Below are 25,807 nucleotides of genomic sequence, written 5' to 3'. Positions count from 1 at the left end.
CTGGGGAGAAGCGTGGTGAGTTGATTGCATGTCCATCCGCCAGACAAATAGTGCCGTACAATTGATACAAAGAAGAGACAGAACGAGATCAAGACGGACATTACTGAAGAAGACTTTTACTTTTCTTTCCTTATTTCCCGGTCACGTCTACTCTGGAGCTATACGTGTAGCTCGCTAGTTTAATATAATTTAGCGCTTTGTGCATGGATAAAATGAGCATTTCCTCATCATGGAGAAAATGCATAAGTGTGGGGAAGTATATCTGAAGCTATTCCAATCAGACACTAAGGAGGAAGACTTCAGTTTCAGTGGACAGGATGAAGATGGCTCTCAGTGACTTTTACTGGTGTGTTCTAATGATGTCGGTGCAATGGACAGTTGTCCCTATAGAAGCCTTTTTTGGACAAAACTAGACACAAGTTCAGGGAAGGGGTAGATAGTACATCTTGCAGGTTATACTTCATGTACGTATTAATTAAATCAGGAAAGCAATATTTATGGCAGAGGTTTATTTTGTAAGGGATGAGGAAGGAGCAGGAGTTGGTGATGAAAAAATGGGTGCGCCAATAAATGATATATTGTATTCAAAAATGTACATTTGATGAAAAATAAAAAGGGATAGTACAGTTATCATGCCAATTATTCCACACGCACACAGTTTCCTTCCAACATGTTTTTCAAAATGTAAATAAAAATATAGACACAATAAAGCCCTGGGATGTTTTAAAGAAATACAAATGATTACATGCAGGATGATTGACAGTCGAACTTCTCTGAAACAAAAAAAAATGCGGGGGAAAATAGGAGAATTCTTCTGCCCTTCAAAGTCATCACATGAACAGAAAGCTGCATGGTTTCAGTCCTTTATTCACTAGAATATAGATTGATAGGAAATCAAAGGAAAATGCTATTAATGACAAGTTGAGTGGACTCTCGCCTAGCTGTTACAAATAGCACAAACGTTGAGATGCCTCATGACCCCCCTCCCCCCCCCCCCAAAAAAAAAATAAATTACAGTTGCCAAAACCAAACACACTGATCAGGTTTTGGGGTAGGGCTGGGATGGAAGGGGAGTTTGTGGAGGGCTCGATATAGACGAGCAGAACAGACAGTCTAACGCACTGCAAAATTTGGGACTCGGGTAACATGGATGTGGCATCCAGAGAACGCAGGAGTTTGGGGTGGGGGGGCTGTACATTGAAGTAGAAAGGTCCCAAAGTAGAAACTGCAGTCTTAACATGTGCCATACTTTAAAATGTAGAGGAAAAACACCCTTTACACTCATCAATATGATGAGCAGAAAAGTCCCAAACCAAAGCTCTGAAGTCTTTATTTTTGCTTGTGGGGGGGGGGGGGGGAATGGGAGCGGGGGACGTAGAGGAGAAAATCCAACAACAGGAGGAGGAAAGTACTCCTTTGATGACGCAGATTGGCTGGTGGGGTGGGAGACACTTCGGCACTGGGGGCGGGGGGGCTGGGTAGGTTATTTCCTGGAGCTAGAATTCTAATATCCAAAAGTTACTGGTCTGGAGGGACCACGTTGGTCAAAGGGGATGTCCGTGGAGATGCCAACAGAAGAAAAATGCCTCCAAAGTGGCATCTCTGCAGGCTGTCTCAGAGGGATAGCGCTATGTGCTCCCCGCAGCCTGGTTCTCTCCTCCCTCGGTGTTAGCTGCAGGTGGACAAAACAGACGCCTGGTTGGGGAGGGGCTAGCAGTGTAAAAAAAACTAAGACAAAAGTGGAGTGACTTACTCGTTGCGGAAGCGGAGGCGCTGCCTTCCTCATCGCTGTCGTCCTCGTTGGACTGCGGCACCTCGGCGTCGGGGATGGTTGTCACGGGGGCTTCGGGCTCCTGCTCCGCCCGGCTTTTTAGGGCCAAAATCCGGTGATGCAATGCCGCCGCCAGCTGACCTACATCCTTGGAACTACCCTGAGGAGCACAATAGAGCAATCTTTTTAAGCGAACCATTCAAGCAGTGAGGCATCCTCGTAGAAAACAGCATAAGTGGGAAAGTTCCTGCTTGCTTTGACTGGGGAGAGTAGCACCATCTGGTGGACAACAAAGCAATTACAGAGGTATCTTGGTTTAAGCCAGTCTCACACAGGTGTATTATGTCTCATCAAAAGATTTACAGGAATTATGACTTGCGAGTTGTGTGAATGTGTATTAGCTTTCAACGTTTCATGTTCCATTAGTAGTAAATCCAAGTACAGAGCTGAATGCAACAGTCCTACGTTGGTGAAACTACTTCCAACATGATCTAACAGTTTGGTCAAAACATACCGATATTAGGAAGACCTTGACTCCTTGATCCTCTGTGTCTGTGGCCGTGACCCGTACACTTTTGTCGCTTGCCTTATCCACTTGCATCTGGGGCCAAAGTTTAGTGTTGAGGATCAACCGAAGGCTGCCCTGGGTCCTCATCACTGGAGGGAGTCCAAAAAAAGAGACCATGCTTAGCCATCACAAGTCACGACAGGCCATAATGCACACTTATTTCGCTTGCGTTTACCTAGACGCGACTGTAGCATCCCATCGTCTGTCGACGCCATGTCGTTAAGCCGCAGTAGACCCCGCCCTCGCTCTATCCACGACTGCGCCGTCTTCTCGAAGACGTACAACTTGCACTGCATCTGAATTGCGGGACAAAGCAAACTCACTGGCTGTGTACCTCTTGCAGGTGCCAAAATGTCAAATGAACCCTCGACGGCACCTGTAAAACGTTGCTTTCTGATTCTTCCCCGGTTTTCACGTCCACTTTCTCTAAGATGCACTTCTTGGCTGTGGCTTTGGTGTAGGCGGCGGCAGACTCCTCCAAAGACTCCGACACGCTGTTCAATGCTGAGAAGAGTGCAAACTGTCAAGTGCTGAGCTGGACTATAAACCTTGAGAGCCTGAACAGCCACTACAAACTACTCCAAAGGACACTCGACTTCAAACTGCAAGCAAAGAGGTAGCCAGGAAAGGCTTTTTACTGTATCCTACCTAAACAAAGTCTGTTGATTTACTTGGGCCATTGCCCCCGCCCCACCCATTCAGAGTTCAATTTTGGTTTGCGTGCATGTGTAGCTTGGGTACTGGAAACCCGTTTACAGGGAGAAATACAGGACTGGTTGCAAGACAGACTGAAGTTTGTTTCCCCAAGGAAGGCGTTTAAATTCAACTTCAGCTCGAGGGACAGAAACGCTGACTTCTTTTTTCCGAGATGTACTTTTCCAGTCCCAAAACCCTTAACGAGAACATAAATTGTCGTGTATGAAGGGAGGCGGGGGTGGCAGTTACCCTTCTCTGGGGTGGCCTCCTGTGACGGGGGCTCTGAAGCCTCTGGAACCTCTTTACTATCTTCATTGGCAGTCTCGCCCTTGGGAGGACTCTAGGATGGGAGAAAAAAAAGATACACAGACACGTGGGAAATTGTCCAAATTTGGACATCATCCAACTTGGTTGACCATGCAAACAAGCCGCCAACACTCACCAAAACTCGTTCGGACATGTTCTGTCCAAACACAAATTTTGCCCCAGTGTCTGCACTGTTTGAGGCATTATTTAAACTGGGAAAACAAAGAACGCATGAATGAATTCATGCAATAATAACAATTAATATTAATGAGCAAGAGACTATATAGTGAGATTACCTTGGGGTAGAGATGTACTGCAAGAAATAATTGGTTCCCTCTGCTTGACAGTCTCCTGGAAGAATGTCTTTTGACTTTTCTTCTTTACTGTTCTGGTCCAACTAGAAAGAAGACACGGGAGGAATGGCTCACATCTTCAGAGTGTTGTGAATTTTGAGTAAGTGACGCAACAGACGCATGACTACGAATGTATTTTCTTGCATTGTCTGGGGTCTCACCCTAAAAAATTGATTAGAATGTTGAACATTTTTTTGTAGCTCATGCAAACCCACCTTTGCTCTGTCTTTGATATTCTGACCAAATACAAAAGAATTTGCTACATCTCCTTCCTCCTTCTCGTTCCCTCCTTCATCTTTGACGTCACTTGGGCCGTCTTCCTCATTTTCGTGTTTCTGAAATAAACGGGAATACAAAACAAACTCCACAACTAGGACCAGGGAAGAATCATTTGCAGGATGTTACCAGTGACATGTTCGGGGCGGCTGAGTGCTCTGTGTTGTTCAGGAAAAGGGACTGGGCGACTGAAGGGCCGTCTGACACCTTCTTCACGCCATTGGTTCCGCAAGTGGAGTCTGCAAGGAAAGAAAAGATGTAAAAAACACAAGTGTGAACGAAGATGTCGAGCAAAGTAACAGTGACTCTGCAGCACGTGAGCAAATGTGATTTTCCCTACTAGACTCTGTGTGGGATTTGGAGGGTGGCGCTTGAAGAACGGCCGGGCGGAGAACGCTGCGTTGTTGCTCTTTCGGTTTCTGACTAGGGACGCCTGCAAGAACAAACGCACGTGCTTGCTTTTCTCAGAAGATGCCGTTCCGTGCAGAAGGTTTGCAACAACTGTTCCAAACATTTGCTACTTCCTTTACATTGGATTCAATGTGGAAAAGCTTGGCACAAATGTGGCTTGAGGCAACATGTGGCACAAACCTGAACTGGGCGCCTGCCCGTGTATGAGAGTTGGCGGCTTTAATCGGAATCCAACTGGCTTCTCCTCTGGCGACGCCCGAAAGCAGGTGAAGGGACAAAACATTAAACATACATCGGTCACATAACAACTTAGGTTCTTTTGCGCCTCTCTGAGCCGCTTGGGCCTGTTACCACGGCAACACTCAGTCATTTCTAAGTCCTCAGTTCAGACAAATGTTAGCGACTTCATTTTGATTCTAATGCCTCAACACGAGTCTTAAAATGTGGCAGTGATCCAGACACAGGCGACAAGCTGTGTTTGGACGTTCTACTGATGCAAACATTCATGCCCTGTTAAAAAAACATGATGTTGAGATTATTAGAGTTATATCTTTTTGGGGTTCTGGGGTGCATGCTCTGGATGCACCGCATTCACTGATCTGCATACCAACTGACAATTGCGCTGCTTGGTATTGCAGCGCTGCTTTCTCGAGTGAAAGTACAAGACATGCTGTCTTGATCTACTTTTTCCAGTCCCTGAACTCAAAAAAGTAGCCACCTCTCTAGTTGTCCCGGTGACCCAAGCATTGGAGGGTTAGCGGGGGCAAATTTACAGGAGACAGGAACTCCTCCTCAAAACAGAAATGCGCTAAAATTCTGGAAGACCAACATTTTGCCACATTTTGTTTTTAAGATAGTTTTCCTTACGTAACAATTTAATGTTATAAATTTAGAAAACTCACCAGGCTCAGAGTCAGAGTTCCCAGTCGGAAATTGGCAGAAACTGGGGGGCATGAATATGTTGTTCTTGGGAACTGCAAAGGAGTTTGAGAGAAAGCCTCAGCATACAAATCAACTCTGTGCTCCAAGCAAACAGCAACAAAGTTGTTACCCGACTGTAGTGGCGGGAATGATGAAGTCCGCTCCCTTTTTACTGGAGGGAAGTAGTTCGCCTCGTCTTTATCTGAATCTGAACGTGCAAATGCGAGAACTATTTTAATAACAATAGCAAAGCCATCGGCCTCTTCAGATGTCAGATTTTTACCTTCTCCATCCTCTGCACTTGAGCCCTCTGCAGATCGCTGTAACAAACAAACAATCTCAAGAAGGGCAAATCTTCAATAAAAAAACAACAACATTGTAACAGGTTAAAAATATCCTTTACTTTGTCATTTGAAAATTTACAACTCAACATCAAGCGCAATTGCGACTACAATTGATATATGTGCATGAGAAGCCCTCTCGTGGAGCCTTGTTTACAGTTCAGCCAATGGTGAGGAATATACTAAGCGCCTTCCTCAAAGACGTTCTTATTTTAGCTAGCAAAAGAGCTTCATAATCGTCGAGAAAAACAAAACAAAAACACTCACCTTCTGAGTTTTGTCTTTTTGGAAAACAAACACAGGGGGCGCTATGGCAGGCTTGTCTGTCAGGAGAAAAAAAAAAGATTGATCGGACAGCAGACGATGTTGTCTACTCCACACCAAGAGGGGGCAGGATACGATGACAATTGTCTCAATAGGAGCATATTTATGGACTCAACTGCATTTAGGGGATCAAACAAGTTATTTTGAGGTCGATTTTGAAATGACAATTTTAAAACTCTTGTTTTCCCTACTTGTGTTAGTTCTTTTTTTTTTTAAATACAAGTGTACAGAAACGGCACAAACGTGATCCATAAACCAAAACAATAAAAACAAATAAATGTACTTATGAAACTCAATAAAACAATTCTGTCATTACAGAGGCGCACCAGCTAAATTCAGGTCAGGCCTTAGTTTCATTCTCTACCACTATTTGTATGTTTTTCTCTCTTCAAAATAAAACGTCGGTGTCATTTAATCCTTCTAGATCATTCCATACTGTTCAATATCATTATTTATCATTCAGATCTACTACATGGTTCCTAAGCATTTCACGTCATTAAACATGCTTCCATTAATTGTCATTCCGCATTACAGCATTCACACACAATTTCTGAAGAAATTGCTTCATCTAGTTAGACATTATACTACCATACATTTGTTAAATTGTCAAAACTTTATGCATATGTAGAGTGTTCAGAAGACTAGGGACAGTGTGACTAAATATATTAGATGAGGCAATGAAGCTCATCGTCTCATATCAAGCTACTTCTTTGGCCCCAAAATGAGCCAAAGCAATCTCTGTCAGACACAGCACTGGTCCAAGTTGACTATATTTACAGGCATTTGCTAGCCATTGTTGGTTTTTAGTTCATTTCACCTTAGCAACTTGATTGCTGCTTTTATGATACAAAGGCAGTACTGCAACAGTTTTGTAGGTGACTATAATCATCCAGTTTATGATTTCAAATTATATGCCATCGAGCGCACCTAATGTCATACCTAGTGCGTAGTATAATAAAAAAAATACGAGACAGTTTGGTCAATGAATGGAAGTAGAAATGTGATACCATTGATATAGTGTCGAAATTAGCACATATATTGGTATTACTAACGCAGTAAACATAACATGTCTATTTTTTTTTTTTTGTGTTCCGTACTTGTATCAAATAACACAACGGCACCTCTTTGCGGGTTATCTCTTTTTAATTTATAGACCAACCCGAGCATCTTCCGGAAGCTATCCAGCAAATAGACTGTGCCACCCAGTTGAACCGCTATGGTGAGGGAGAGTGGCTGAACATCGCTCCGGTTGTGACGTTTCCACAAACGTCGTTCCCAACAATCTCGATACCGCATATTAAACGTAATGGCAATCACTCCCGGACAAGTGCATTTGGTCCCGAAGACATAGGAAGAAAAATATTACTTTACCCGCCTAAACTCACGTCCACGAACTAGCAGACTCGGCCTGACATGTATTCAGTGGCTCCACACAAAGCAACACTTCTAATAGCTGTGAACGTGCATGAAAACGCAAAGCGTCTATTACAATCTTTACAGGTATAATAAACTATCTATAAATAGCCGGGTGCTAGCATCGTACGATTAGCTCGCGAAGCAGCAAGCTAGCATTGGAGGGCGTTCCGAAGTTTCCAGCTATTAACCGCATCCCAAGCCTTTAGCCGTGTTAGCATGTTTGCTAACAGTGTAGCCTTGGAAACGCCGGGAAGCACTCGTGCGACTCCAACCGGGGCCAAATGAACCGCCGGTTTGTGTCTTATCATCCTCGGCCCAAGGGCAAACAGCGGGAAATGCGACGTTTAGAACACGGCAATGAGTGCTTTTGTGTCCCCTCCCTTCTCCACACTGCTAAGCGACTCACCTTCGTTCGCCAAGTCCGCCATTTTACTTCGACGCTCACACACCCACAAGCCACCGCGCAGATAAGACAGGCCCAGGCCGGGAGAGGGAGCACTCACTCGGCCGCCGTCAACAGCTCCACGCGTCCCGCCTGCATCTGCACTCGTCTGCTTTCGTCTGACTGCGTCAGTGGGTCTGCACTCGTCGGCCTTCGTCTGCTTTTGCCTGAGCGTCACGGCAAATAAATAAATACAAATAAACAAATACAAACACATAAATAAATAGTACTCACCCAAAGTCAGGTGGGATTGGCTCAAGATCAACTGTGACCCCGGAATATGGATGGATGAATAATTATGTCTTGTCATGTGATTCCCAACTCCAAGTGAGCTTGCTGGCCTATTTTTGTTGTTCCTTTGACGCTTTGGTCGTTCTGGAAATCACTCTCGCTTTTTCTGTCCCTCGTGATGGATGGCAACATGACAAGGCCTTTGGCAGTCAAGAGCCCAAGGAGCTGGAAAAAGGAGAGGGAGACATCTCGGGAATTAAAAAAAATAAAACGAAATAACGAATGTAGTTAAATAAAATAATCAAGAATGCATACACGAACTAAAACAAAAAATACAAAAATAAAATTAAAACTAAAGAAACGATTATTCATGATTCATTATTCAACTCGCACAGCTTTGTATTGTAGAAATAAATCTGTCCACGAGAGGGAGACATTTTTGAAACAGTCTCCTAGACTCAGGCAGAGCACTGTGTATATTAATCTAATGAGATCCAACGTATCAACAAATTAGGCCAATTCGCATTATATATAATTGCAACTCATCACAGAACTTCCTCAAAAACACATCTTCTTTCCTAGGTTTATGTACCAAAGAGGGAAAGTGACCAGAAGTAATAAGGCAATAATTAGCATCAGGAAATAATGTGGCTTAATGATTGGAAAAAAAAAAAAACCTCTTTCCGGGATTAAAATGAATAAGAAGGTAAAAACTAACTAACTCTAAAAAACTAACTAACTCTCTTATTGTTAAGTTCTTGATCATGATAAAGTAAAGCAAGTCTTAAGTGGTGAGCACACGCGTGTACACACGCACACACACACACGAACACAAAGCATCTGTGATTGCTGACATTTGGTAGAAAGACAACCAAAACTAACAAAAGCAAAAATTACATTACACAAGAGTTGACATTGCGCAAAGCCCAAAGGCCCCAAAGGCTTCCAGAAAGAATGATACTTAACATTTCCCCTCAGGCGCAACCACAACAAGCTGCCGCTTGTGTTTAGCGCTCATCGGGAGAGATTGCTTTGTGCTTGGAACCAGAACGCTTTATCTTTTCTTTTGCCATCCATCAGCATTTTGACAGCGAATGCACCCTTACATAAACACAAATATTAAAGCAGCTGTCAAATCCCAAAGCGGTGTGCCATATTTATACTTCCTAAATGTTTATATTTCCTGAATACCGTAGTATATTTCACTCACTCACTCACTCACTCACTCACTCACTCACTCACTCACTCACTCACTCACTCACTCACTCACTCACTCACTCACTCACTCACTCACTCACTCACTCACTCACTCACTCACTCACTCACTCACTCACTCACTCACTCACTCACTCACTCACTCACTCACTCACTCACTCACTCACTCACTCATTCACTCACTCACTCACTCACTCACTCACTCACTCACTCACTCACTCACTCACTCACTCACTCACTCACTCACTCACTGGCACTACTTACGCTTGGCTAACAACATGCTACTTAGCTAAAAATAAAATGTGACCTTTTGCGATGCAGAATTCACACTGAACTGCATATCTATCTTAAAATAAACAAAAACAAATGAACTACTAGATTGTAACTTTTGACTGAAAAAAACCCGCAATAAAGTTTACAAGTATATTATTTCAGCTTGTAGGGAGAGCCTGGAAGCAAAATAATGTTACTGCTTATTTGACAAAGAAGAATAGAACTATTAGAATAATCATTTATTTATGTAATTTATTAACTGTGATTTTTGTTTGTCTATTTGCACACAATACATCAAAGTAGATTTTCACTCATGGGCTTCTATGCCCGCAGGATAGATGCGTTCTTTGCGGACCTGTGTTCCGCCAAAGTCATGGCACCGAAACAACAATGTTGTGTTGTCGGGAATGAATGATGAAGGTTTGGCTCATGTCCAAGCCCTGTCGGGGAGGTACCATCAAATCCCAGCATTAATCTATCGGTAATACTTTGGTAATGCATTCCTAGGAGTGGCGATAATAATCGTTTCTAAGTTTTGTTTTGTTTTGCTGAGTATGCAGGTACACTTGTCAATCTTGATCTGAAAAGTCCAAGAGAATAGAGGTAGAACTTTGGTAGCAAAATTTGTAGCAATTCCTTTGCAATATTCCACCATAAAATGCTAAGACAAAAGAACGACCAACATTATTTTAGCTTATCGAGTTACTTAGTTGAGTATAATGTCAATGTTCAATCATGTTCAATGAATGTTCAATCAATCAATCAATGCATACATTTATGATGCATAGATTGTTCAATGCAACATTGTATTTAATGATCATTACCATTTCAGCCTCACAAAACAATGTTTTCATCAATGAATAATAATAATACATTTAATTTAGAAGCGCCTTTCAGGTCACACAAGGTCACTTTACAAAGAGTTCAAAATAAATTAAAACAATAGCATTCAGTAAAAAATGTGGAAAACATGTTAAAAAAACAACATGAATGACCAACATGACAATATTTTCATCCATAAGTAGATGATTTGAGGTTAGCAAGAGGATGGCGTCGTTCATCCTGACAGAGCGGAACATCACTCTTGTGACGACGACAGCTCCACATACGCTTGGCTGGCCTTAAGTGCTTCGCTTCACTCCCGGTTGGAGTGTAAACAGGCAGCGGCGCTATCAAATTTCCACGTGGACACTCAAGGCCCATTAAGAAGCAGCAACACTAATATCATGCTACATATACATATACACACACACACACATATATATATATATATATATATATATATATATATATATATATATATATATATATATATATATATGTGTGTGTGTGTATATACATCTTTTAACAGATTAAAAAAAAACAGGGGGGAAAAAGCATCCCATTCTGGTATGGGTGATGATGGGAAGAATTGCCTTTTTTTTTATGAGCACTGGAAATGAGCCATAATTCCGGGTGGCTGCGTTTGTCCTGAAGCTCATGTAAAGTTACGATAAAGTCAAGACGCGACTGACATGCTGACAGACGCAGAGTGCACATGATGAAATGAATGCAGTAAATAGTCCTAATCTTTTTCAGGGAAGTGCAGGCCTCATGGGCTGTCATCAATCAGGCCCTTGTTGACACAGCATAATTTGCTTCCCATTAATCACTCAAATTAATGACTCATTTTATTTCAATCATACATAAACTGTACAAGTAAGCCACACACAAATTCTGTTTCTCAGCCCCTTGCAAAAAAATAGTTTCTGTTTCTGACAATCAATTTAACACAACACCGTATGATCGATAATTTCACACTGGGTTAAACTTTAATACGTTTTCTCATTTTAAGATGCTGGAAACTTCAATCACATGGGCAAAAAAAAAAAAATCTCAACATGTCGTTCGTCGCTTCACTTGTACTAAGACGTTCACGCAGTTTCATTCAGTTAAATCAATAATGCCATGTCAACATTTCACCGCACAGCAAAAATCTTACAAACATATCTCTGAAAGGGGAAGGGGGAGGGAAGTGGGCGGGGGGGGTTTCACATCTTCTGGGAAAGCGAAACAGAAATTAGTCGGGGTACAAAGGTGAGTCGCTTTGACGGAAATACGACACCTGTTGAGACACCCCCTTTTTCGCCTTATAAGAAGGCCTCGCCCGTGCAGGTAACACACAAGCTTCACACACAGGTGAGCAGCGCAACACAGACACACACACGCACACACATATAACAGTATTTCGTTGTGTTTATCTTATCTTATCTATCGCATTTAATTATTTATGATTGTGACAACTTGTGCATACACAACTTTTGTAGATGTAAAACAGGATTGCGTGCTCAATTATTTTTTAACTCATGACTGTAAACTTTTATTAGGATTATTATTTGATGACTTTTAGGACAATTATACAAACATTAAAATAGTCAATGGTTCATTTATTGTTGTATGTCACATAAGTTATAATAAATGGGAAAATGACTTAATATTAGTTCAAATGTTTGCTGATTTGTGTGACTGTGAAAAAACAACATTATACTAGTAGTTAATTGATATGTATGAGTTTTACTAATGTTAAAAATGTGTTTGAGTGTGTGGTGAACCTCTCTTTACACTTGCACATGATTTCGAGTGTCATTTATTCTAGAGCTATTAGAAAAGCAAGCTTCCTGCCTTTGAATCTCAAGTATTTCTTATGTCCAAAGGTTCGTAGGTGACCAATTAAATGTGTTACTAATTTTTTTTTATTACCCCTATTATTGCAGCATTACAGCCTAAAATTGATCGAGGGCACCATGCGTTTCAACACGCCACTCATCCTCTTGGTCTTATCATGCCTGAGTTTGGCAATGGCCCAAGGTAGGAGAAAAAAATCAAACTTTCATCTGTTGTTATTTTATTACGGCGACATACCGCAGGAGATGAAGGGAAAGGTTGCTGTTTATTACCCGTGTGGGGGAAGGCTGGACATGTCTTCATTGAGCCTCATTGCTTCCTGCTGGAATTCAATTGTGGATTGGGAATACTATTCATAATTATTTATATCCAAATAGACTATTTTAGGGGTATCTTGAGCAAGGGAAAATTGTTGTTTTACATATATTGCTGTTTTTTGTTTATTTGATTGGGTTGCTCAATAAACATATGAAATGAAAATGAAATGTTTGCAAAGTATTATGACGAAGGTCAATAAAATGGGGTGCGCTTTATTTGTTCGCACTGACAGCTCAAAGGTGCAAAAATGTGTTTCAGTTTGAATGGGATTTAAAAAGTACTTGCATGTTTAATTCTTGATTTTAACATTTTGAATAGGCCTCTAATAATGAGAAGAAAACAAAATGTGCTCTCTGCTTCAGTGTCCTACGATGACTGCTGCCTGATGCACGTCAAAGAGCTCGGCAAAAAGACTCAGGAGCGTGCGGTCAAGTACCGAATTCAGGAGACGGACGGAGGCTGCAACATCCGCGCTGTCATGTGAGCACAACGTGGCAATTGCAAACGATTTTTGTAGCGCTTATAGGTTCGTTGCAGCTCATCCATTGAATTCTTACAGCTTCACCATGCGGAAAGGCCGCGTGTACTGCTGCGACCCGCAAGAGATGTGGGTGCAAGGGCTGATGGCCAGCATTGACAAGAAAGCCGTCAAATACGTCAAAAGGACTGGCCAAAAGGTCTTTTATTTTTATCATTATTATTATTATTTTTTTTATATGATGCATTTGCTGAGCCTTGTTTGTTCTTCACAGCTTGATGTCAAGGGTCGCTTGTTCGGTTGAGTGAGACCTCGGCCTCTTGGAGAGAAGGACACCCGCATTTTTACTTTGACTTTTGACTGTTTTGCATTGACTGGACTTTTTTATTATGACGCCGTGTGACTATTGGCTAACGAAACACTTTATGTGAAAATGGAAACCATAAAATGTGAATCTGAAAATTAGCCCGAGCTTAAGCCTTTTGATAATAAACCTGCCTAGCAACTCAAACTCTGTGCACATGATTTATGCTCACGATTATGACTTAGGATGTCAAGTTCGACAGTAAATTTGAAATGGGAGCGGCATTAAACTCATGACTTGTTCCCTGTTTGCAAAACTGCTGATGGAAGCTGAATTGAGTTTGTCACCATGCAGCATATGTTGCTCAAGACTGCAACCTGTTAGTTGAAAAACTTTACTTTAACTCCAGGCAGCCTTGCATTATTGTAACTTTTCAAATTACAAATATTCATCAAATGGGACTGCCAGGGAGCAAAAAAAATAAAAAATAAAATCGGTTATTTGCAAGGGTTACTGTGTGTTTGATTGCAATCTCACACACGCAGTCACTTAGACTGAAAGACTGAAAAGCATGCAAAGTGCTTACATGACAACACAAACCGCAGAGGTGCGTTTGTCTAGCCGCTTGAGTCTGTTGCGCGTCTCCGTCATGCACACGTAGCCGTAGCCCGCCGCTTCCGCCGACGTTCTTCTTTGGACGCGGTGCACTAAGATGCGATAGGCGCCGGTGATGGGACTCCTCAGGCCGGAGCCGTTGTCCAGAAGGTGGCGCTCCGTGATACCCAGCGCCTCCAACGCTGCTTTGACGCTCAGGTCGTCAGAGCTGAGCGTGACCGTCGGCCCCACCAGGTGCGCGGGCGTGGGCCGGCAAGCCAGGTAAGCTTGCGGGTAGTCGACGCCCTTCATCCACTCGCAGGACATTATCTTGGCCGCGCTGAGGCGGTCGGCGGGAACGGGTCTCAGCAGGCCCTGGATGACCTCCCTGCAGGGGGCTTGCACATAGGAGGGGATGCTGTAGGAGCCCTGCAGGACGCAGCGCCTCAGCCTGCCCGTGTTGACGGCTGTGAAGGGCATGGTGGCGGTGGTCATGAAGTAGAGCAGCACGCCCAGCGCCCACATGTCCACGTGGCGGCCTGTGTAGCCCGAGCGCCCGAAGAGCTCGGGCGCCGCGTACGGGGGGGAGCCGCAGAACGTGTGCAGCACGTCGTCGGGGCGGCAGGACGTGCTGAATCCCAAGTCACCCAATTTGACGCAGTACGTGCTGGTGAAGAACACGTTCTCCGCCTTCACGTCGCGGTGCACTATGTTGCTGTCGTGCTGCCATGAGAGCAAGTGTTTGATAGCGTAGCCACACAAAACAAAATTAGAAGAGGAAACATGTAAAACTGTCATAAGAAAACAAAATACAAACATGTAAATGACAATTTTAATGCAGTCATTCATACAAACAGTACAACAAATAACAACATAATGTAATTTTAAAACAATAAATTGGCATTTGTGTGTGCGCGTGTGTTGACATTCACCATGTGCTTGATCGCAGCCAGCAGCTGGGCGAACACCAGCTTGCTCTCCAGGTCGGAGAGGCGCCCCCTGGTGCAGATATGGGAGAACAACTCCCCTCCGCTGGCGAACTCCATGACCAGATACAACCTCTTATAGGTCTCCACCACCTCGTAGAGGCGCACGACGTTGGGGTGCGCCAGCTTCTCCATGCACGAGATCTCCGAGGCAAAGAGTGTCTGCGAAAGCTCGTCCAGGCGTGACTTTTCCAGGACTTTCACCGCCACTCTCTCTGCAAAAGAAAATGCTGTCAATTTACCTTCGATGAATGGATACCGAGGCACGTGCTGCTTCACCAAGCCAAAAGACATTATCAGTGCCTAAGTGCAGAATGAAAACGGTTTATGTGCATCAAGTAAGGCCACCTGATGACTAAAACTACTGAAGCCTGACTCACCTTTGGTCAGGTCGTGTATTCCCAGACGGACCTGAGAGAAGTTCCCCGATCCAATCTCTCCCCTGAGATCGTAGAAGCCCACCCGCCGTCCCAATGTGAGATCGTCCATCACCCTCTCCGAGTGGCTCAGGTTGTAGGACGCCATGGCGAACAGCGTGTGGCACGCCACCTCCTGCTCGGCTTTGATCTCCTTCACATCTGGCTTTTGGTTCTTCTCTGCGACATTCCGGGACGCTCGTTTCAACACCTTATTTGGGTGTTGTCCAGAGGGACCCCCTGAGAAGGAGGGTATAGAGTTAGCCGTACAAAATACCATTTCATCGCTTTTCATTCACTTACATGTTTTTATCTTCTTTTTGTTGCGCTCCGTGGTGTTCTTTTTGTTCAAATACATGATTACAATGCTGTCGAGGAGTTAGTAGGCATCAGTCCCAATTTAAGTCAGCATCCTCAGGTGATGTTTCCCGTAACTCGTCAAGATCTTCAGGTACTGCTGCCGTGGCTGTTTGCCCGCCTGTCCACTGCTGTGGGAGGATCATGTGGTGGCCCCGTAATGTCCCAAGGGCTGTAATCCGGGCTCCTCCCACGCAGACAGGCTTTGCAGAGGCTTCCAAACGTGAAGGTGGGAGCCTGTAAAACACGCAGGTGGGATTATCATTTAACCGTCTCTTCATCATTGCATGGCCCCTGCTATCAAGTTCGATTTGTGAATATTCAAATTCTGCTGGCATTTTAACATATATTTAGGCTTTTGTGCTTTTACATGAACTATATTAGTTTAATTCAATTCAATTAATTTTTTTAGCGATTCTCATTAGAATATCTAATTATTTTCTTGGGTGTTTTCAAATTATTTTTCTTACATTTTTGGATATTTTTTCCAAGTTGACAAGGCTGTTTTTATATGAGTGAATTAAAAACAAAAAAAAAGCACTACAATATAACTTTTGTCCTAATGATGCACTTTTATCTTTGAGAGTATTTCAAGAATGCTGTCCCACCCGGTCCGAATGGTCAGTAACCCTGTGACCCAGTGACCCAGACACCCAACAACATACCAGCACAGACACACGACCTGACTCCAGACTGTCTGTTACATGTCACCGCACCATGAAGATCTTATAACCAATAAGCTTCATACTTTGAGCACATGTTGCCGCTGGATAATCCAATCATCGGATGCCCGCTAAGCGTGTCAGCACGTTTTGAGGACACCGCTGCAAGTATGTGCACATTTGAACGTCATCATTCACGATCATAACAACTCATTTCATTCAATATTAAACTGATTTCATTATTATTATGAAGACTTACTCTGGCCCTTGAAGTCGAAAATCAGGAATGCACTGACGTGAAGCACATCATCTTGCTCCTCTGCAAAAGGGGGCCAGCTCCTGGACCATTTGTCACCGTGCTGAATAAACACAAAGGTGCTGGGGGGGCGGTCCGGGAAGGTGAGCCCTGGGGCGCCCCCACGCTGATCCTGGCCTGGTTTTTGTTTTAAGTCAGAGGTGCTAAATACCTCCCCCGCTGAGATAAAAGATGATTAATGCCTTGGATTGACACGTTTAATGGCCACTGGGCTACTTAAGGCACTTCATTAGGCCGAGCTGGAGCCCCGCTCGACACACGGAGGAGACAGGCCGGAAAAGCGGACGCTGGCCTTGTTTTGGGCCACCTTTGAAGTGGCTTGCAGGAGGACCGAGCATCCGCTACAAAAGCATGGAAATTTGATTAGCTATCACTTGTTCCTTTTGACTCCGGACCAGTCACATTTAAGGCCGAAGCTCATATAAAGAAGAGAGGCGAGAGGGACACTCTGGGTCTGGTGAGCCGAGGAGCACTTTGAGGGAACTGAAAGCCATGGCCGTATTGCGACTGTGCCTCGTGCTGTTGTGCGCACTTCACCTGACCTGTAAGTACAGCTGTTTGCTTTGTTGAGTACTTGTGTATTTGTTTGCATGTTTTGCCGGGATTCGCACCGTGTGCCAGGATTTGGGCATTTGATCACTATATGAATAGCATGAAAATATGTAATTTATTTTTTTAATCTATAATTAAGATTTTGCTGTAATATTTGCAGTAGAATTCAAATATAGCAATACATTTTTAATGTGAGAAAATGTTAGTTTTTTTGTGGATATCCAATAACATTTTAAATATTTTTGTGTAATGTATAATTATATCTATAATAATCAAAAATGCTTTGTCATTTTTTTCGTTCCTATTTTTTTCTATTTAGTATTTTATTAAACATGCACAGGCACAAACACGTACATCGTTGAATTGTTAACTTGTGTTATTTTGTAGTGGCGGCGGTGCTCAACAAGCGCACAGACCACCGAAACCTGTTCACGCAAAGAGTGTGCTGCCGGCGGCAGAGTCACTTTGTCTACATCGGTCAAGGTAAAGCCTCTAATATCCTTAGCCATACATTCTCATCTAAAGATTAATGTTGTTTTTTGATTGCAGACATCTCAGGCAGTCCAATCAGCGTAGACGTGGGCATGTGTAGGCCTAACTGCGAACGGGCAGCAGCCAGGCTGCCCCACGAGGCCGGAGCGCAGGACCTTACGCAACACGCATCCATGCTGGAGTTTCTCAGGAGCAAAAAAGTAGGTACAGTATCTCTTATCCACCACATGGGGGCACTATATCTAGTATTGTGGCCCCAATACACTTGTTTTGGCCAATGTCATTTCTCTGACCTCAAATCTGGCACCAGGTGAGGATGCGTGCACCCGTCGCCCCGGAAGTGGGAAAGCTCCAGAGGCCGCCACTGTCCTCATGTGATACGAACCACGCGTGCGAGCCGACGGGCATGCGAGTGGACCGGGTGCTCTTGTTCGAGGGCCCTCGCGAGGTGGAGGTGATACAGGAGTGCCACTGCGAGATCCAACCGGGTCAGTGCATGCGCGTGCCCTCGCTGAGGACCTTCTATGCAGAGACACCCTACGAGAGCGTAGTGGACGTAGGCGGGTGTTCCAGGTCCAAGGGCGCCCCAGGTAATTCATTCCACTTTCTTATATAATCTTTGATATATAATCATCGAAATAAGAAATTAGTCACGTATATTTGCAAATGAACTGAATTAATTGAAAAACGTCCTATTCACGAACACCGACGCTAATAGCCAGACGCAGTTATAAAATTTAAAAATTATTTCTCGGCACAAAGCCAACATTTATAGCTTGCCATGTGTGGCTTATTACAAGTGGGAGGGGGGTCAGGGGGTAAGATGCACTCAGCTGTCGAACTTTGGGGGCGTGTTTGCACTGGTGTGTCATTAGCGCAATATCCTTTGTGACTAGGATGTTAAGACGGAGAAAACGGCCCGTGCAAATGAAGCGCAATTGAAGGTGTTGTCAGTTCATTCTTTGTGAATTCCATTCTGGGTTTTTTTCTTGTCTGTGGAGATTGTTAGTTATCCAGGTCATAATCCGCAAGAGTTGAATCAAGGTTTGAAAAAGTTATGTTCCAAAAAATGTTCCAAAGGCAATTATTATTAGGCGAACGATTTAATTTTCGTTGTTTTTTTGTGTGTGTGTGATTTCCGGTGCTTTTTGTTGTTTTGTTTTTAATGTAATTTAATGAAAATGTTAATGTTTGTGTAATTTAAGCATGCTTTTGTGTAATCTTACTGTCCTTTTTAAGAATATCATTTAATTTTTGTGTGTAATTTTTAAAGAGGATTCAAGGTGGCACCTTTACATTTCATCAGGTTATGGAAAAAATTAGTAAATAAATTCAGCCTGAACCATTATTATGCATAGCTCTGCTGAGTTCAAGCTCTATACCCCATTTTGGGCCCATTTTAATTGTCTAGGCTAAAGAAAAATCCTTTGCTAAGCCTAACATTGATCCTCCAACGCCACATATAATGAGGTTTTTTTTTAATAATGTTTTATTTGGTCAAATTTCCTGCTCCTGTTCCAAACCCAGTTTTTGTGAATTCAAATATTTAACCCCGAAAAAATAATCTGCAATAAACTTCAACACCAAAAACTAATGAAATAAAAATAAAATTAAATATGTGTATTGATATTTATCGATCCTATGTAACGTGTGTTTTTAAAAGGAGGATAAAGGGATTTAAAATCCTTGGAAATACTTTGAAATTCTACACTTTTTTTGCCGGTGGCTATCTAGACTAATTTCCATTTCTAGACATAAATAAATGATTGCGTCATGTCAATCATTTTTTCCACAGAGGGATTCTCCTGCGTATCCACTAAATTCGACTCGGCCTTGGTGGAGACCCCCAACAAAGTGGAAGTGATCCAGACGGTGGCGGCCTGCGAGCTGAAGGAGAGCTGCTACCGAGTCCCTTATGTGGAATATTACTACGAAATTGTCCATCACAGCGACGGCGTCAAGGAGGAAAGACTCAGGGTACGCTTACAATAAGATTCAAATAGCAATTTACGAAGCCTTCCCTGAAAAACTTTTCTTTGGCTTTCATGGTTTAGCACATGCAAAGCAGCCTCGTCTGTAATTCAGCTTTCACAAGTTGAGAGGAAATGGCAAACGCCGCTGCTGCTGTGCGAGTGCTCGACACTAATGAATTAGTTTCATTCATGGTGGCAGACAGCACTTCATCAGCCTCCTGCCTTCCTCTTTCTTATTTGTGCCACAAACCACAAGCACCAGAAATGATTGATTTCATGTGGCTTTACTGTAGTTTTACTGAACTGAACTAAGCCAATAGGAGACTGATGGATGAGTTCAAGGTTTACGTCCTACAAATGCTCATCGTCAGTAAACAAAATTAATAAATGCAATATGTTAATTCATTGAAAATGATAATTATTTAATGTGTCTAATTTGTTAATGATAATTATGGCCTTTAAAACACTTCATAATACTTTTTAATTCAAAATATGAACCCCAGAATAAATGGCTGCTAAAAAAATAATCAAGATTTTTTTTCATAACCTAACAGTCGTTTTGAAATAAAATTAATAAACGCTCCATTCCTGTTCTAGTCAATGCTACTGCATGTAAAAGCTTACTATCAATATTTTTTAAAAGACATCATGGATATAAAGCTTCATTAGATTTTCTCCTTTTGTGTGTGCGTGTGTTGGAGGTGTCTATTGGGAGGGTGTTCTGGGCTCAGCAGTGAAGGTGCGAGCATGGAGGGCAAACACAAATGGGCCCCTGCAGGTGTCAAATCAAAGCGGAACGACGTCAATATTTGTGAGCTGACGGCCCCGTCTCTGTCTTTTGCTAATGTTCCACAGGAAGTGGACGTGGGCAGATGTTTAGGAGGCTGCACCGCAGGAAACCGATGCCTTCTCAGGTACGTACGAGCGCAGCTGCAACAGCCCTCCAACACGACAATGGCCATCGCTTCACAATTGCTTGCGAGCTCTGACACCTTCTCAAGCAGACTCTTTTAAGTTTCCTCCACAAACATCAAATGTTCTTTTAAACACCCCCTACTCTTTTCTGGGACGGAATCAGGGAGAAAGAAGGTAGAAAGTTTAAAAAATATAAATGTATATTATCATAACTTTTCCACAAGCAGTTTATCTCATTTTACACCTTCATCATTATCACATCATCACAACATTTTAAGAAACGGAAGTAGGCAGGAAAAACTTTATTGAAAGAATGAAGGACAAATATATTATTTATATAGTATATTGGTTTTATACAACTGTCAATTTTATAGTTCATGTGTTTTCCTATTATAGTTTAACATCAACTATCTAAACTATTTGAGAAAGATAGATCCAAGTAAAGATACAGATACAAGTGAAAATAACGAACGAACAATGTTGCCACGAATATGTATAATTGGTATTTTAAAGTTGTTCCAATTAAAATTATGGTTTAACCCCCCCCCGAAAAAAAATCAGGACGTGTTCACATGTAATCAGTACTTGATGTGTTATGACACGTTAATGACATCGTTTTTCTTTTCTCCAGGAGTCCGTCGGACCCCGAAATCTGCCACTTGTGGGCCGAGAAACAATCCAATTTATGTGTGCCTCAAGGATACGAGAGACACAGCTTCTTGAACCAACACGGCAAGATTAGTACCGTCCTGTCCATTACTTCCTGCCACTGCCCAAACTGAACGCTCACAAAGAAACAGCGCTCCCTACTGGATGGAAGCGCACATGACATGGTTGCCAAGTCACCCCATTAACTGAACTCCACAAAAGAAAGCGAGCCACAGGCCAGAGATGAACCCGCGACCTCTAACTGTGAGGCAAAGCCCACCGTGCCACTCCTTAAAGTATTTTTGTATGATATGTAATATATGTAAAAATTGATATTTTAAAAAAAATAAATCTAATACTCAAATAAATGTGCCAGTGTTTATCAATTAAACAGCTATGTCAATCTTTGTATGTAAAACAGTAAGCATTATTGCATCGTATTGTCTAAGACTGTGGACCTGCTGCATTTGTATATAAGTAATTAAACATTCCCTATAAAGGTTTGTACATACCATCGCTCCTCTTTACTAGTAAGTCGACAGGATTGTTCAGAGGCCAGAGGTCTCTGTAAAAAAAAAAACTTTTTTTTTAGCTCACATTTTCATTGAAAGTATAAAAACATATAGCTAAAAACTATTATAAATGAATGTATTAATAAACTGTTAGTTATAATCTTTCCATTTCTAAAATTTAAACATCAAAATATGTAAAGTCTCCAACTCCTGATAGAGATCACAAAAATGTACTCACTCAAAATTTAAATGTTATTGGGGTACTATGTATGGTCTGCATATCATTCCAAATTGGCCAAAAACATAATTGTAGTAATGAAAGAATATTGCAGTTTAATTAGACTCAGTGTAACGGTAACTAAAACGTGTCACCTAGTGGTGATTGGTGGTAGTACAATATAAAATACAGTCACTATGCATAATCGGAGTCGAATTATTTGTAAAAGAACAAAAAAAACTTTTCCAACATATTTTCACATTCCTAATTATTCAGTTTTCTTTCCCCTCGGAGTTTCGTTTCAAATCCCCGTTTTGTTTTTAATTGAAAACCTGTCGAGCGTTTCTTGAAAACGTATTGGTTTGTAAAACCTCAAATTAAAATACACCCCCCCATCACACACAATTCAATGATTTTATTTCAAACAAGAGGCCACTCAGTGAGACCTAACTTGTCCAACTTTGTCCAAACACACGCGTTTGTTGAAAGGGTTCTTTGATATCAACATGTGTGAAACGGCACGTTTGAGTGATACAACCAACAAGTGCTCTTCTTTTTTTTATGGCTTGTTTGCCCGCTTCGTCGGAGTGTGCAGTGAGCAACTTTGATCCCGCCTGCCTCCGAAGTTCAGAATCGATCAACCTGTGCCGAAAATGATTCCCTCTCACAAGCACGTTAACGACTCCCCCCGGCCCCCCTCTCCACCTTGTATAGAAATTAAAGTTGTGCCGAGACCATCTGTGACACAATACAGTCATGCAAATAGAGGAAAAGGACGTGTAACTAACAACACCAGTTAATCGGTTTCCATTATTGCAAATTAATTAATCCATTGCCTTACTTCCTCAAAATGGGGGTTAGTGGATGGGGGCAACACTTCTACGTATATAACCCACAGAGTAAAACTTGAATTTACTGCACTTTCTCCTACCCCCTCCTTTCTTTTCCACTTTTAAGTTGATTTGAGCGTTTATTGCCAGACTCGAGAACAATAATGGCCAGTCGGTGGACTTGACACCTTTGTCAACACCGCCATTAGTCTCCCTTTACATTCCCTGATAGGTGATTTACATTTGCAGCCAAATAGCATTTTTTTTTTTTTTACTACTGTTTACCATGAGATTAAGCGAGGAGGAAGAGGAGGGGGTACGCTATGAAGATATAAATAAGTGCCCCCACGTAATTCACTATTGACCTCATAACTCACTTTTTAGAGCTTGCGAGATGCTCGCGCTTGTGCTTCTGGTCGCTTTGCCGTGCACGATGGTCCGGGCGCGGCCGTCGCTCAACTACTTGGAGGAGCCCTACGCTACCGAGCCCACCCAGGCCGGGTCGGAGGAGGTCCGCTCGGACGCCATCAAGCGACTTCTGGAGGTGTTCGGTATGGACGACCCGCCCGTAGCCGTCACACACCGACGCAAGCAGCCGCCGCAATACATGCTGGACCTGTACAACACCGTGGCCGACGTGGACGGCGTGACCAAGGACCCCTATCTGCTCGAAGGCAACACAGTACGGAGCTTCTTTGACAAACGTGAGTCAAAATATGTGATATATGCTCTGAAAAGCAAAACATTATTATTATTTAAAAAAAAAAAAAAAACTGTCACGTGTCAGAATAAACCAAATGCAATCATTCCGTTTTTATGTATTTTCCAAGATCTGTTTCCATATTAGATTTTCTTGTCGTATTTTTATTATAATTCTTGTAATTGTTTGATGTATTTTAAGCAAACGATAAGAGTAAAACGATAAAAGTAAAACAAAACACTAATGATAAACTAACATAAATTATAAGGTAAATGAAAAGAGTTAGAAGAGATTAAGCATAATTGCATTTTCTTTAAAAGATAAAAACAAGTGAACTATTTAAAAAAATATATATTTTTGAAAAAAAATTGAAAAGTTTGGATATTTCAGTGATTATCTTTCATACCACTAGAGGGAGCCCTTGTATCACACTGAGAATCACTATTGTCAAACTCAGAAAAAGTATGTAAAACATGCTATACACAGGGATATTTTTTAAACATGTCTGGATAAGAATTATGTCCCTAAAAAAAATGCATATACCTATTTCATATAATTTCAACTTTTAGAATTATGTTGCATAATAGTTTGACTATAGTCAGAAACTGTAATCTATTTATGTTTTCTCTTTTTTAGGAAAAACTACTTTATCCATTCAATTCTTATTTGGCCCTTTTACAACAAATACTATTGAACGCAAGAATACCGTAGGATAAAACCATTATATGTCACACGTTGTTTTTAACTGTCACATGTAAAATTAAGTGCTAGAGTGGTTCTTTTCTTGTCTTTGCAGTTCGCAGCGAACAGGTGGAGTTCCGATTCAACCTGTCCACTGTCGCCAGGACAGAGAAGATCCTCACAGCTGAGCTCCACCTTTTCAAGCTGCGACCTCAGGCTACGTTGGTGTTCAACAGGCATCACTTCTGCCAGGTATATTTTATTCCGCACATCTAGTCTTAGTCATGCCAGATGGGCGAGCTAACAGAGCTAATTTCCAGGTTAGCGTCTACCAACTGCTGGACACCTCCAAAAGCAACAACACGCAAGAGAAGAAGCTGCTATCTTCTCGACTCATCCCAATCCACTCCAACGGTTGGGAGGTGTTTACAATCACTCAAGCTGTGAGTCCCTATGACCGACCCTAACGACCTATGACCGATCTCCTTCAACCTGACTTACCTTGACTGGTGTTTCAACAAAAGGTCCGCTCGTGGACGGCGGACAAGGGAAGCAACCTGGGGCTCCACGTGGTGGTGCGGACTCTGGGGGGAAGCCAGATGGACCTGAAGCTGATTCGCTTTGCATCGGGACGCAACCACCACCAGAGTAAACAGCCCATGCTCGTGCTGTTCACAGACGACGGACGACGGCGGTCCACCACTCTGGAGAGCGCAGGTGAGGCCCTTGCTGATTGGAATTGAAGAAATCTAAGCCCTCTCGTTGATTCGATATCACTCTTAAATATTTTGCTTTTGACAGATCCAGACAATGCTCAAGATACGGCCATTTTACCCCAATCCCACATGGCCTCCCACGAATCCCCTCGCAGTGCCCGTTCCTTGGACCAGGCATGGGAGGAGGAGGGCGCGTCCTTACCGTGCCGGCGCCTGCCGCTCTACGTGGACTTTGAGGAGATTGGCTGGTCGGGCTGGATCGTGTCGCCGCGGGGCTACAACGCCTACCACTGCAAGGGCTCGTGTCCCTTCCCGTTGGGCCAGAACATGAAGCCCACCAACCACGCCACCGTGCAGTCCATCATCAACGCCCTGAAGCTGATCAAGAGCATCGATACGCCGTGCTGCGTGCCCGACAAGCTCTACTCCATCAACCTGCTCTACTTTGACGACGACGAGAATGTGGTGCTCAAGCAGTACAACGACATGGTGGCGGGGAGCTGTGGCTGCCACTGACCCACCCCCCATACCTCCATCCTGTGCGGCCGGCCTTGTATTATATGTAAATAGGTATAAATTATAATATATGACAGTAGTGCTAACCTGTGAAAGACGTAAATGTGCATACTGTATGTGTCCGGTTGTAAATAATTATAACGCTAGATTTTGTCGATCACTAACTTGCGCTAATGCAGTAGTAAACTCATGACCACAGTAAATGCGTGTATAATAATAATGTCCTAAGAATGAATTCAAACAAAAAAAAATGTTAAGATTTATTTATTTATTTTAAATCTAACCTAATACACATTTTTTTGTACCAAACAGTGTATATTTTGTTTAAAAATAAAATTGTGTTCTATGAGGAAAAAAGTATGCTTTGCATTTACCAACTTTTTTTTTTTTAAAGGACATTTTTGACCTTTAATTTT

General features: G+C 42.5%; 5 protein-coding genes across 6 annotated transcripts; 3 read left to right on the top strand and 2 right to left on the bottom strand.

The window, feature by feature from the left end:
• Positions 1-494: 494 nt before the first annotated feature.
• ranbp3b (RAN binding protein 3b) lies at positions 495-7,931 on the bottom strand. Of its 2 annotated transcripts, XM_061294553.1 has the most exons (17): positions 7,790-7,931; positions 5,911-5,966; positions 5,586-5,622; positions 5,433-5,510; positions 5,284-5,355; positions 4,562-4,627; positions 4,311-4,403; positions 4,100-4,209; positions 3,910-4,029; positions 3,638-3,738; positions 3,478-3,553; positions 3,285-3,375; positions 2,716-2,843; positions 2,515-2,635; positions 2,286-2,428; positions 1,754-1,931; positions 495-1,672 (listed from the first exon to the last, which is right to left on the bottom strand). In XM_061294553.1, exons 1-17 carry the CDS (start codon positions 7,809-7,811, stop codon positions 1,629-1,631), a joined length of 1,536 nt encoding a protein of 511 aa, XP_061150537.1. In that variant the 5' UTR covers positions 7,812-7,931; the 3' UTR covers positions 495-1,628. The 2 variants fall into 2 exon arrangements, with proteins under 2 accessions (XP_061150537.1, XP_061150538.1); XM_061294554.1 differs by lacking the exon at positions 7,790-7,931 and having other exon boundaries at positions 5,586-5,656.
• A 3,644-nt stretch (positions 7,932-11,575) lies between these two features.
• ccl25a (chemokine (C-C motif) ligand 25a) lies at positions 11,576-13,515 on the top strand. The gene is made up of 5 exons (XM_061294690.1): positions 11,576-11,722; positions 12,298-12,391; positions 12,889-13,006; positions 13,086-13,203; positions 13,279-13,515. Exons 2-5 carry the CDS (start codon positions 12,328-12,330, stop codon positions 13,306-13,308), a joined length of 330 nt encoding a protein of 109 aa, XP_061150674.1. The 5' UTR covers positions 11,576-11,722; positions 12,298-12,327; the 3' UTR covers positions 13,309-13,515.
• Positions 13,516-13,890: 375 nt separating this feature from the next.
• LOC133165128 (serine/threonine-protein kinase NIM1) lies at positions 13,891-15,777 on the bottom strand. Its single transcript, XM_061294575.1, has 4 exons — positions 15,608-15,777; positions 15,269-15,544; positions 14,835-15,103; positions 13,891-14,625 (listed from the first exon to the last, which is right to left on the bottom strand). The coding sequence occupies exons 1-4, from the start codon at positions 15,660-15,662 to the stop codon at positions 13,891-13,893; spliced, it is 1,335 nt and encodes a 444-aa protein (XP_061150559.1). The 5' UTR covers positions 15,663-15,777.
• Positions 15,778-16,418: 641 nt separating this feature from the next.
• Positions 16,419-21,519, top strand: pnhd (pinhead). The gene is made up of 7 exons (XM_061295726.1): positions 16,419-16,491; positions 17,579-17,674; positions 17,741-17,883; positions 17,994-18,273; positions 19,479-19,660; positions 20,512-20,570; positions 21,203-21,519. The coding sequence occupies exons 1-7, from the start codon at positions 16,419-16,421 to the stop codon at positions 21,351-21,353; spliced, it is 984 nt and encodes a 327-aa protein (XP_061151710.1). The 3' UTR covers positions 21,354-21,519.
• Positions 21,520-23,172: 1,653 nt separating this feature from the next.
• admp (anti-dorsalizing morphogenic protein) lies at positions 23,173-25,696 on the top strand. The gene is made up of 5 exons (XM_061294591.1): positions 23,173-23,482; positions 24,275-24,411; positions 24,480-24,602; positions 24,684-24,876; positions 24,961-25,696. The coding sequence occupies exons 1-5, from the start codon at positions 23,173-23,175 to the stop codon at positions 25,389-25,391; spliced, it is 1,194 nt and encodes a 397-aa protein (XP_061150575.1). The 3' UTR covers positions 25,392-25,696.
• The last annotated feature ends 111 nt before the right edge of the window (positions 25,697-25,807 follow it).

The sequence above is a fragment of the Syngnathus typhle genome, linkage group LG13, assembly GCF_033458585.1.
Source record: "Syngnathus typhle isolate RoL2023-S1 ecotype Sweden linkage group LG13, RoL_Styp_1.0, whole genome shotgun sequence".
NCBI lineage: Eukaryota > Metazoa > Chordata > Actinopteri > Syngnathiformes > Syngnathidae > Syngnathus > Syngnathus typhle.
This window is presented reverse-complemented; position numbering and strand designations above follow the sequence as displayed.